The sequence below is a fragment of the Cyprinodon variegatus genome, unplaced genomic scaffold, assembly GCF_000732505.1.
Source record: "Cyprinodon variegatus isolate N-32 unplaced genomic scaffold, C_variegatus-1.0 Scaffold534, whole genome shotgun sequence".
Taxonomy (NCBI): domain Eukaryota; kingdom Metazoa; phylum Chordata; class Actinopteri; order Cyprinodontiformes; family Cyprinodontidae; genus Cyprinodon; species Cyprinodon variegatus.
In genome coordinates, this window is record NW_015150987.1 from 323,860 (window position 1) to 337,063 (window position 13,204).

Sequence of the window (13,204 nt, forward strand, 5' to 3'; positions counted from 1 at the left end):
TATTTAGAATGTTGCAGACAGCAAGAAGCCTCCCAGAGGACGGAGGAGACTCATCCACGACCTCCGACGCTAAACTCTCCTCCTCTTGCATGTTTCCTCTGTCCATAGCGTTCCTTGACAGCGTCGTTTCTAAGTCACCAATTTAGTGCTACTTGGTCCCAATGGAATTTCCCATTGGGAACCTGCTAGCACTAAGTTGCTAACTGGTTAGCAAGATGCTTCTGGTTCTTGCGAACCTTTCACCACAACAATCCCGCCCCCTTAAATAATCGACCAATCACATTCACTTTATTAACTCGTGTAAAGTCGTGCACCACTCGGGGGAATTAGCAAATGCAACGGTTGGACCAGCCGCTTCACTACGACTTTAACAGCTATTTTTAGCTTCTCATAGATGTTCTTAAAGCCAAATATCCTGTGTTCTTGATTATATTTTCTCAAGCTCTATTCTGGTGAAGATTTTCAGTCATCCAGGTCATTGTCATTCCAAAAAAGTAAAAAAAACCTGGACTTTCTTTCCAAGTTTGAAGATATTTTGCTTTCCATTCAGGAAGCTTTTAAATTCAAAATGTCAGAAATAGAGTTGAGTTCCAGGTTCTATAAAGAGCCCAACAAAGGCTTGTTTTTGTTTAGAAAACTTCAATTTCAATTTGCATGTTTACTAAAAGCAGTTAACCTAGATTCTGCTTTAATTCAGAGTCTGTTTTATGGTCCTTAGCTCATATTTCTGGACCTTCGGTCAAATATTTAGAAAATAATCTTCAAACAGTCTCTAATCTGAATCAGGTGAGTCGGCTGGACTCTGGGTTCGGTCGGTAGCAGCGGATGTTCCTTTAGATTCTGTCTGCAGATCCCTGATGTGGATCACTGTGTTAATCCCGCTCATCCTGCTCTGGAGGCCCGGCAGATGTTGAAAGCCTCCCAGCTGACCCAGAGTCGGTTTCAGTGTCGGCTCAGATCCCAAACTGGGTCAGGCAGAGAGACGGCGGCTGATCTGCAGATTATCGTCTGACACGCATCATTAGAGGAACAACGACAACATCATCGTCCTCAGCTGCAGATCATCCTGCAGGTCTGACCCGTCCCGCTTCATTACCAGCTCAGACCTGCATCCGCTCCACATGCAAATTAGCTCGCCAATAGGAGCATGGAAGCCCCACCCACTGTGTAGAATACAGCCTTCATCCTCTCCATCAGCGCCGTAGGTCCAGATGGGTTCCTGCAGGTACCTTGGAGTTCTGATGAGAACTGGAACCAGTAAAATGTCACCTCAGGCCCAGTCCCCAAACTCACACTATATGCACTCATGGACGAAATGCACTCAAAGCTTTGAGGTCACAAGCCTGCAAAATCTCACTGATTTCTGTTTATCCACTGGATGTGGACGGCGTGAAGTGAAGCCACCAGCCGCCATATTGGTACTCTCTAGTTAGAATGGTCACAATGTAAACAATACAAGCAATACAGCATCGAACAACGATGATGTTCTCATTTTCAGGGGGGCTTAAGACTTTTAAAATAAAGATAAATTCATCACTTTGACACACACTGGCTGTTTCATAGCATCAGTAGATTAACTTATAATAAAAAAAATAGAAACATCACATTGCATAGTCAGTATGGCATCAATAGAGTCTATAAATCATGTAATAAAACATATTATACAAATCCATCACAATAAAATTAATGTGTTAATGTGCCAAAACTGCTAAATTAATGATGTACATGTCATATACATGTATTTATTATATTGTTATGGTCTTTGCATATAATTTCAACATTTAGCTTCAAGACTGAATAACAAGTACATGTCTATCAATGCTATAGTATTTTCATATTTGCAGATTCTGCATGCATGATGTCATATACTTTTATTCTGTCTGTGCATTAGCCTTTAAAAATGCTTGAGCTGCTATTTTTCTGTCAGTATAACGTGCAATATATTTCAGAACATGACTTTTTCAAATGAGAAATACAACAAACACAAAAAGGACAGCATCATACAATCAATAAAGAATTACTACGTTGAGATTTTACAGTGAATTACTTTCTATTTTCTAAGGTTAGACACAATGTCAATGGCTAACTCAGTCAATGTCTTCCAGATAGCCAGACTAATGTTACGCTACAGACTGTACTATAGGATCCATCAGGGTATATATTAATTTGCTTGATTAGTTCATCCACTGACTGTGATATTAGCTGTGGAACTTCTTCCCACAACCGGCAAACTGCTTGTTTTTACAGCCATATGCTGCATAGGGAGGTGTTTTTACTGTGTGTCTCCGTCAGAGTGGGGAGTACCAACATTCAGGCAATCAGCAATCCAGTGAATAAAGAGATCAGTGTAAAAAAACGGCGGAATTGGAACAGTACTCATATCGTAGAAGTCAAAGTGACAGAACCCATCCCTGTTTTTGTAATGTTACTGTTAAAAAATTAATTAGACATACTTTTGAAGACTATTTTGATGATTACTTCTGAAAAAAAGTGTTTTCTCTGCCACTGGAGCTCACTTTTTTAAACTTAATTTTCATAAATGACAAGAAAAATCCAACAAAAATATGGCCCGGCTCGGTTTTTCCATGGCTCGGTTCTCTGATAACAAGAGCGCATGAGCAGAACAAGTCATCTCCGTATGGCTGCACATCTCGATTCACACTCCATTCCAGTAGTTGGCGATAATGCCCCTCCAGAAGTTTCTTGCCAACCAACACAAAACAGAAGAACAACTATAAACATCCACGAAAGGTTGCCGTCTTGCCTGACCCTCCGCAAACACCGAAGTACAGCAATAATAATCAAGCATAACTTTCTGAACGTGACGGGCGCCGCCATTTTGATTTGCTTGATTCCCTCCTTCTTCGTCTTCTTCTTGTGTTTTATGGCAGTTGGCAAACAACTTTTGGTGCATTACCGCCACCAACTGCTTGATTTCCTCCTTCAATACTGGCAGTAATACCGCAGATCGTCACTAGGAGGCGAGGAACCGAGATAGCGTGATGTGTAAACGGTCGTCAGAACCGAGCTTGGCCTGGTTAACTGATCCGAGCTCAGACCGGTCTCGGTATGGATCGGTTTTTCAAGGGTAGTGTGAATGGGGTATATGTGTAGCACCCTCAGTTTAGTTTTACATATTATCGATCTGGGCCTGCTTCCATTGAATCCATTTGAGAAAAAGAGGGACGTTCAGCAGAGCTAATAGGACAAAGCAGCACCTAGTCCCCGCCTACCACACTTTGGCTTTAGTCAATCCCAGTAACAAATGAAAATGTTCAAAACAACCAGGGCCAGGAAAAACCACAACAAGTTACACTGCTGCTGTTCTTCTTTTAAAGACAAAATCATGGATTGTGACAAATTCAGCACAAGCGGCCTTTATTTAAAAGTATGCAGACAGGAAAGCGGGTTACAAGAGAAGGGAGAGGCATTCAATGACAGTTGGCAGGCTCGGACTCGAACCTGCGACGGCTGGTATATGTGCTCTATCTCCATAGCAGCAACCAGTTAGTACTTAAACTCATATGACAGTAGTACATATACGCTTTTCCTCCTGAAACCATCACACTCTAATTTGATTGGTCAACCTGTTTTAGGTCAAACAGTCAAAGGGGGAGCAGGACAAGATGGTTTCTCATCACGTTAAATCTTTGGTTAAAAAAGAAAAGTATAGGGGAACTGTCCTGTTGCAGTGCTGCTGCTCCGCTCCAAGCAGATGGAGAACTAGGATTCCTTGTCAGCACCTGAGGGAAATGCTCATTCCTTCTTGCCTTTGTCCAGAAGGGGGTGCTGCTGCCATCTCTTTAATTTTCTATCTCTGCACATCAGAGGTCAGTTTGTGTCGTTCAGTCTGACCAATCGAGCGCTCTCCTCCCACAGCCTCTGGGCTGCTTCATCATCCCGACCTTCCGGTGCCACCTCCTTCTCTGCACAGTCGCTGTGGAAACAGAAAGTTCTGTCAAAGACAAACTCTGTGATGCCCATGAATCTTCCTGCCGGTGAGTTTTAGTCCTGCCTCCTACCTGAAGTATTTGCCCGATAGTTCCTCGAGGCCCGGTGTCACGGCACAGAACACGGTGGTCTGGCTGCCCTCTTTTGGGGTCTTCATTAGCAGCCAAGCAGGAATCCTCAGCAGTGCTCCCAGCAGAGGGAACCAGCCCTCTACATGGCGACTGAGTTCTGTCCGGATCACCCCGGGGTGGAGACAGAACGCCGACACGCCGGAGCCTGTAGATCAGGTGAGGAAAACAAGGATCCAATCATGGCACAATGCAGTTTATCTTTATGTTACACATTGCGAGTTGGAAAAATGCCACCACTGAATATGGACACAACAGGATACAGTTGCAGAATTCAAATTTAGTGACTGCGTCCTCTGTGTCATGATTTGTAGACTGATTACGTCCTAGCGTGGCACCGAGCCTTGTTCAGACTGGAAGACTCTTTGTTATACGGGCGACAAATGTGTCCTCCGTTTTGCCCGTTTTGAAGGACAGGTCCGGTATATCCTCTTTAGCCTTGGGTATCCCACGATTAATTGTGAGTCCAAGCAAGCCAGCTGCACCATGCTCAGAGGAAAAAGGGAAATGGCGCCAAGCAGTGGTGAATATTGTATGTAGAGGCAAGGATGCATTTTTGTCATGTCTCTAAGGGTAGGGTACATGTGTTAAAGGTATGTATGGGCATGTGTGGGTGGAGCTATAAGTGGGTGTTGGCATGTGTCTGGAGCTGAGTGATTGTCTAATGAATATCACCTGGATCTGCTCTGGGGCTGTTTGCTTTGTTTGATTCAGAGAGAGGCTAAGGCAGGGTGCCAATATTTCTGTTGACCGCAAGTTTAAAGCAAAATAAGTCTGCAAATCTACCTGTTGTACAATGCTTCATAGAAAAAGAGTACAATGAACATCCCTTACTCAACTGTCACAGTTACTAGGCGACAGAGCGTAGGGGTGGTGGCAGCAAGGCCAATTCTCAATATGTGTACTTGTGCGTTCTCGTGTGCTCGTTTACTCGAAATAGTCATCAGCCTTAGCCCTAGTACTGTTCCTATTCACAAGAACAAGAAGACTGAGAACGGACAAAGCCCCCGGATGTTATTCTCGCCCCTCCCTCTTTACCCAGCATGCCTGTAAGCAGACTTGTCCACTCTTGAGAAAGGACAAGTCTGGTGTGACCTGAATGAAAAGGTGATTTACAGAGTTTTTGCAGCATTTGATGGCTATTGAAGAGGCAATGCAATCATTTGCATCAGATGTGCTTGAGTAGAAACACATTTAAATCATGAAGGACAATGGGCCCTGAGGACCGGGGTCAAGAAAACCTGGTTTAGAATCTCAGGGAGCTCTGGTGTTGCTCAGACTCGGCTTCTGTTCTGGTGTTGTTTAGAACCTCAAAGAGTTCCGGTTTTGAGTATTTTGATGTAGTTCAGAATCTCTGTGTTTGTCAGAACCTTTGAGCCGACGGGCCAGTTCCCGGGTGAACAGGACGTTGGCCAGCTTGCTCTGTCTGTAGCTCTCCAGGGCGCTGTATGGTCTTCTGCTGAAGAATAGGTCATCAAAATCGATACGACCTGAGAAACCGAAGACAGAACAATCACCATCTGCAGGGATCAAAAACATCACATAAACATTTAAGAGGCTTAGTTCAAAGGTCATACCCCCCTGGTGGGCGATGGATGACACGTTGATCACACGGCTGGGGGCGGAGCTTTTAAGCATTGGCAGCAGAAGATTTGTCAACAGGAAGTGACCAAGATGATTGACAGCTAGCTGAGTCTCAAAGCCATCTTCAGTGATCCACCTGGGACACATCATCACACCTGCAGGATGGCAGAGCGGACGGGTGAGCAGAGAGGCGGACAGAAGGACAGACAGACAGAGGGACATGTCACCTGCATTGTTAATCAGGATGTCCAATCTTTCCTCACTGTCCAGGAAGTCCTTGGCAAACTGGGAGACTGAATAAACAGAGGCAAGGTCGAGGTGTCTGATCACCACGTTGCCATTTCCTGTTGAGTGCCGGACCTCCTCTGCCGCTCGTTCCGCCCGGGTCAGATCCCTGCACGCCATCACCACCCGGGCTCCTGGTGAACAGACACCAGCATGCCGATTTGCAGGTGTTAGCAGGTGCCGTGTTCTCTGAGCTGATTATGGTTTTAGGTGACTTGTGTGTTATTAATGCAGGAGTGCTCAGAAGATAAAACCGGCTGAGCTCATTAGGAGGGGCTCCAACTGTTGGATCTTCACACCTATTTAAACTCAACGCCTAAGTTCTTCACCAACATGTCAGCATCTCCGCATCAGAACTTCACCTCCATGAACAGTTGTCTTCTTCTCTGAGGGTCTAACTGGTCTAAAGGTACTTTAGTCTTTTCCCCTGAAGTGTCAGCATAGGAGATGAGAACCGCGTGGAACCCTGAAGCTCTTTTGGCTGTTTCCTTCTCAGACCTAAATTTATCTGAGACTTCAAGTCATATTGACCGCTCTTTGTTGGTGCTTTTTAAAGCTCTAATGTTCATGACTTAGTAGTACACATCTAACCCTCTTGTGTTGTCTTCAGCTTGTCCAAAGATCAGGGAACACGTCCAAGATGCAAACCCAGACGTTAGTGGTAGATCTATGTCAGAATGGCTTTATTTATGTTATAGAGATCTCTCCATCTCCCCTAGGGCCTCCTAAAAGCTAGACGTGACCTGAATATGTCCAAGGGGAGGCCATCAATAGGTACTGATTAAATTAACCTCCTCAGCTCTCCTGTTGCTCCTCTCTTCCTCCCTTAGGCTGATCACTACAGAGGAAGTTCATTCCGGCTTTCTTACATGGTCCTTATTTCAGGACCACTGGTGACAGATGTGTTTCAGCAGCATAGATCCAGGATAATAACAGACAAGTTTGGTGATGAATAGGAAACCTGGCTTAGTTCAGCATGAGAAACAATCTCAACTATTGGCCAAGACTCAGACTTTCCGAGTCTTTGCCATAAAGTGAGTGGCCATAAAACAAGCCCAACACTCCACAATTGTTTGACAAACCGAGATTTGCTGTTGGGCACAGAGAAGACACTAATGGACAAGATCTACGTGTCACTTTTGGATTGAGGTTTTGAGGACCTAAATGTAGAGATTAGTGGGCAGAGATGAGTTTTGCTGATTTAATGAAATACTGACAGGCAACTAAGGCAGAAATACAAAAACACAAAATAGCAAATACGGGAAAACATACATGAGGAGCCAGGAAAAGAAAAGGAACCAGGACTGAGGAACTCCACAGGGAGGAGTATATATAGGAGACAGAACAAAGACGGGGCTAATGAGCTGACGGGGAACAGGTGTGGATGAAAGCATCTAGAAGGAAGCCAAGGGAAAAGGAAACAAACACAAGGGGGAAACAGAGAGTAACTCAAGAACAAAACCCTCCCAGAAAACAACTACAAATACCAAGACACTAAAAATAAACTTAAATAGAGGGCTGAACCCTGACATTACCTGCCATAAGAAACTCCAGCATTACCTGAGTCTCTTTGACCAAATGTACCAGATGAAGAGCTAACTGCTCTTTGAGAGCTTTCAATATTATAGATTTGGATTGTCTTTAGAAATAGTATAATTTTGATATTTATATACAGTTAACATACGGGTGATACTCTGATTATGTTAGATAACAAAAAAGAATTAAGAGTACATAGTAGGACCCATCAGAACCTCCTGCAACCCCGGTCCGGTTGAAGTCTCCTGCAGATCAAACACCCCGGTCTGTCAGGTGAGGCGCGGCAGTCTTACCTCTCCCAGCCAGGTCTCTGCAGGTCTCTTTACCAATGCCTGTGTTTGCTCCGGTCACAAGAACAGTCTTTCCGTCCAGCCGGACGGAACATCGACACACTCCTCCTGAAATCCATTTCCTGAGCACGACCACACCTGGAACAGGTGAGAAAAGACATTGACTCTATAAGCTTCAACAGTGGAATCTGAAAAAATGAAGAAGACCTGAAGAGTTCTGGCCTCTGTAGGAGGAACACAAATGGTTCTGGTCCTTTAAACAATCCCTGTATTTTACCTCCATCTGTAAAACTTCAACTGTTATTTTAAGGTCTACATAAATCCTTGTTTTTTCTGATGCTTAACTCAGATTGTCTTACTCTGCCTCCACCCCTTTCAATATACCAATAAACTATGATTCTTGATTTTTTTATCATCATAATTCTAGATACTGTCAGGAATCCAGTTTGTGTGGTCTGTTTTGTGTCTGTCTCTCCCTCCACCCTTCACACCTGCGGCTCTTTGGATCATTATCTGGAGGAGTACTTAAGCAGTGGACTGTCATTACCTCGACGCCAGAGTGTTTGCCAGTTTTGGGTACTCGAGCCATTAGCAGAGCCTAACCTGAGTCTTTGTTTCACTGAGTCAAACTGAGTCTTTGTCTCTGTGAGTCTAACCTTTTTTTTGTCTTTGCCTTTGGCAGGAAGTCCTCCTGCATACTGGATGTTTGGTCTTCTTTCCCTGGAAGGATTGTTTACCGAGTTCACACTGAGCAGGGGAGACACCTCCACATGTGCCGTTCAAGTCCCTCATGGAAATCCAAGTGACAGTCCGCCCCAGTGCTCCTCCGGGTCCAAAGTATGTCTACCTGTCCACTCTTCAACATGTTCCCTCTTCTCTGATCAACCCACACAGACTGGATGCTAGTGAGAGAAGAACTTCCCCTAACGTGAGTCCCTCACTAGCATTTTCTCTACTGCTTCAAGATTCCCACGGTTCCTGAACTAACCACTGTGACCTTCCAGTTCAGGTTCACCAGCGCTCTGAGTCTACTGAGTTCTAAATCCAACCCCCTCTACCCTTACCTCAATAAACCTTTTTAACCTTTTGTCCTGCTCTCTCAGTGGTTCTCTGCATTTTTGGGTCAGACCTCTAAACGCATCATGACAGATACATCTTTTATTAATCTGACAGACTTTGTCGCACAGTGTGAGAACATGAATTGGGAGCTGCTTGCAATGATAAAAAAAAATCGCACAGTGTATGTCCGGCTTTACTCACAATGAAGGAAAGCAGTCAGAGTCAAAACTAATTACAGACACTTTGGTTAAAACAGTAACATGTTATGAATAAACCTTGAGAGATAGGGTGACCAGACGTCCTCTTTTTCCGGGACATGTCCTACTTTTCATACCCAAAAAATGTCCGGGGGGATTTTGAAAAATCGTCCAGGATTTTGGTCGAGTACAGTGTAGCAGAACCAAGCCGTCAGTTCTGGGGCTGGTCCGGGAACTCTGGCGGACGGGGGAATCGAGCCAGTGGGGGGGCGGAGCGACCAAACCCGACCCGGTGACGGTAGCCGCGGCCCTGGGGCCACTGACTGGACCCAGAAACCCAAATCTGGTCACCTCATTGAGAAAGAACCTGGCTTGTTATGGGAATGAGCATGTCTTGCCTACAAACACCCCTCATTCAGGCACTGTGCGGCCTTGCAGGTGAAACAGAAAGTTTAGTGAGTAAATGGCATAAATCAATTTCTGAAATAGGAGAAATCTAAATTTTCCGACCACAGTTATAAATTTTATTACTGAATGTCTATAGAGGTCAGTCAAGCAGCTCCTCCAAAATGTTTCCGCCAGGGTCCTGAACAAGAAAATGGATGAAAGAAACCTCTGAATAACTGCTTTGGTGTAACGGTCTACAAGGACCTGAGTGGAGTCAGCACCACTGTCCTTTAGGAACCAGATAAAACCCTCAGGCTCTCAGTTGGTTCACAGAACCACAAGTCCTCAGCTCTGGAGCAATATTTCTGAAAGCAGATGTCCTGGAATTGGTTTAAATATGATTGGTTACTGAAGCTCTTAGAAAACACAAATCAACAATTTGTTTAATTTTTGTTTGACCTAAAAGGGCCCTCATATATGTGAAAAAAACACATGATTATCTTTAAATAAAACAATAAACCAGTGACATGCGGTGAGACTTATTGTTGGTGACGCACTGACTCTGTTAGAGACAGATTTACAAAAAATATAAACCTAAAAGAGTTACTTATTGAATTGGCTACTGGTTATGGAGGGGAGAGGCGGTCTAGTGATTAGGGCATAGGGCTTTAAATCCTGAGATTGGTAGTTCGATCCCCCACTCCCCCAGACTGCAACTCTGGGGCCCTGAGCAAGACCCTTAACCCACACTGCTCCCTGGGCGCCGCACAATGGCAGCCCACTGCTCCCCAAGGGGATGGGTTTAATGCAGAGGCAAATTTCTCCAATGTGAGATCAATAAAGTTCAATTTATTTATTATTTCGTAGCCCATCAGCGTTCTTCACACACACTCTATCTCTCTGACAGGTAAGGTACCTATTAAAGGTAAAGATAAGAAAAAACGTTACGTTATGGAAAAACAATAATTACATCAGCGAGAGAAAGCGGCATTTGCACCATCACCTTTATTGTCTTTTCTTCTGTCTGTTCTAACTACTACGTTTTACTGTAGTTCCTTCTGTCTGTAAAATACTTCTCAGTATGTGAGTATAAATGGTGCTGCTCCAATAAACCTGCCTTGCAGCAGGAACAGAGCAACATGCAGGAGCCATGTTGGATCTTCTGAACCTCTGAATTATTGAATTGAACTTTTTTTCCTTTCCTTTTTATTACTCTCACACTGGAGAAATTTGCCTCTGCATTTAACCCCTCCCCTTGGGGAGCAGTGGGCTGCCATTATGTGGCGCCCGGGCAGCAGTGTGGGGTTAAGGGTCTTGCTCAGGGACCCGGAGTGGAGGCTATGGGGTCACACAGGGTACTTGCAACCTTTTCAGAGCACAAGCACACTGTTCTAACATCTAGGATACCGCTCCCCTAATTTGTATGTTGAAGTTGTCATACTTGCATGATTATTAAAAAAATCCAACTCAAACTTGTTCACTCCATAGATCTGTCCTTTATGTGAGAGTGGCCCAGAGAAAATCAGAGGAAGCTGTAATGCAATAAGCCATGGTATTTATTTAGAAGATTTAGGACCGATGCCCAGGCTGTTTAACTATGGACATTGATGAGGGAAGATGCTGTACGCTCCTCTTCATCTGCTACACAAGCCCCTCCTACAAGACACTAACGCCAAGACATGGATCCTACCCACTCGCCGTGCTCCTTCATCCTTAGTCAGCCATATCAGCGGCACTCCATGTATGGAAGGCAACAATCAGAACCTTCTGACTGCCAAAGTTAAGTCGGGCTGTTGGTGATCTCAAAACCTGCTCTGCAAAACTGCAATGTTTCTTTCTGAGTTTACAGGAAACTATGAGATGCTAGAGACCGGAGGCTTTTATCTTTATATTTAAACTTTGCTGCTACAGGCCCTGACTTGCTAAGCCTTCCTGACCTTTGGAGAAGCCTCACCTTTCCAAAATGCAGATCAACTGTGGTTCCAGCTCTGGCAAGGCTAAGGTCAACCTTAAAAGCTGAATAATTTTAGTTTTTGATGGTATTTGATAATTTAATTGTGTTTACTTTAGTTATAAATAAGCTAAGAGGAAGCTAAGGGTGACCGCATGGTACCCCATGCTGACATGTATTGAGGTGTTGTTTATCAATACTAAATACATTTGATTGGCCAAATATACATGTGCTCCCTTGTGTCTGCTAGCTACTTGCCTGGTTCTGCTTTAGGTTTCTTCCTGTTAAAAGGGAGTTTTTCCTCTCCACTGTCGCTACAAGCATGCTTAGTATGAGGGATTGCTGAAGAGCCAATGAGTCGATGCAATCAGCTGGTTTTCCTTAGATAGAAAACTTTGAATCAATCTGACTGGATGATCTGGTTGAACTGGAAAGTGACCTGAGATGACATGATGTGAATTGGAGCTATAGAAATAAACTGAATAGAATTAACAGCTCTATCGTTTCTTAAACCAAGCTTAAAGAAGCTAAAAACGTTATAACAAACAAATAAAATTAATAATCAATGAACAAAACGTTATTGAATTCAGATTAAGAAATAATGTATTATTTTACCAAGTAATGTTTAATTTATTTACCTCTTGGATCAGTATTTGGAGTTGCTTTGACACATTCTGATTGTTTTAGTTAAAACGTAGTGGTGGCAGCATCCGGCTGTGAGACAGGAAAGCTGGACCAAGACAATCCAGGAAGAAACAAGATCTGAGAAGGTCGACCTTCCAACAGGACAACAACCTGAACATCAAGTTAGACATAAAACAGCCAAAATGCCACACTTTTCAGATTGTGTCTGCAAACCATGTTAAAGTTTATGCAACACTTTTTATCCTCTTCATAGTTTCGCAAAGCTTTGTGTTTGTAACAGAAAATTCAATAAAATTTAAGGTGAAAATATGTAAAAGTTCGACTCCATGGATTTTTATCTATGTTTTTTTTAACTTAGTTTCTCTAAGAGTTCCAGCCTTTTATGTAAACAGCCTCAGTTTGGGTTTGTTCAGCTATATTTTGTTTTCTTTAAACAAAAGTCATATAACAACCATTCAGGAAATTAATCTACTTACTGCTGAGGGTAGAAAACGGTAACGGATCTGAATATTGGATTCATTCTAGTAGAAAAAAGCGTTTTTAAAGCAAAGGTCTTACAGATCAGAGTGACTCCCACAGCAGCTCCACACTTCAACAGCACAGCTCCATAACCGTCCCCTCCGGGCCCAGGCTCTGACCCGCCGCCGCTGTTGCTGGGCCATGGCAGAACCAAGAACTCCTCTGCAGCCGCAGCTTTCATCCCTGCAAGACGTAATAAACGGAGAGCTGAAACGAGCCAGGCCAGAGGAGGACAGATTAACAGATTACAGCAGATTATGGATCACAGAGCTGCTCTGGGTCGGTTACAGGCTGAAGAACAGGAAGGATTAAGGCAGAAGGAAACCAGACAAACAACCAAAGAACTGTTAACAGACCTGCTGTCACAACACCAGTTTAAATCCCTCGTGAATTTCTCTGCTACAGATATGATATTAGGATATTAGGATCTTAATTTTCTCAGTGGTTCCTGGACTGTAGAACTTGCAGAACAGAAGCTGTTCTCAAGCACATCAGATTCTAAGGTTGGGGTTGTGAATCCACTTCAAATAGACAAAAATATTCATTTACTTAAAGGGTACACCATATAACTTTTGGTACAGAAGAGGATTAGGGCCACTAAAAAAAAGTTTACTTATTTTTAAATTTTACTTCAGTTTAGTATGGGAAAAAAGTCAGAATTCTGACTTTTTT

The 13,204-nt window shown here is 43.6% G+C and overlaps 1 protein-coding gene across 1 annotated transcript in view; it reads right to left on the reverse strand.

The window, feature by feature from the left end:
• Positions 1-3,831: 3,831 nt before the first annotated feature.
• LOC107095263 (retinol dehydrogenase 13-like) overlaps positions 3,832-13,204 on the reverse strand; it is a 14,904-nt gene continuing 5,531 nt past the window's right edge. The window contains exons 2-8 of the mRNA XM_015391283.1: positions 12,572-12,715; positions 7,778-7,912; positions 5,891-6,082; positions 5,657-5,818; positions 5,450-5,569; positions 4,023-4,227; positions 3,832-3,937 (exon numbers count right to left, since the gene is read on the reverse strand). Of these exons, the coding sequence (XP_015246769.1) occupies positions 3,832-3,937; positions 4,023-4,227; positions 5,450-5,569; positions 5,657-5,818; positions 5,891-6,082; positions 7,778-7,912; positions 12,572-12,713 (1,062 nt within the window). The 5' untranslated portion in view covers positions 12,714-12,715. The remainder of the gene's footprint in view (positions 3,938-4,022; positions 4,228-5,449; positions 5,570-5,656; positions 5,819-5,890; positions 6,083-7,777; positions 7,913-12,571; positions 12,716-13,204) is intronic.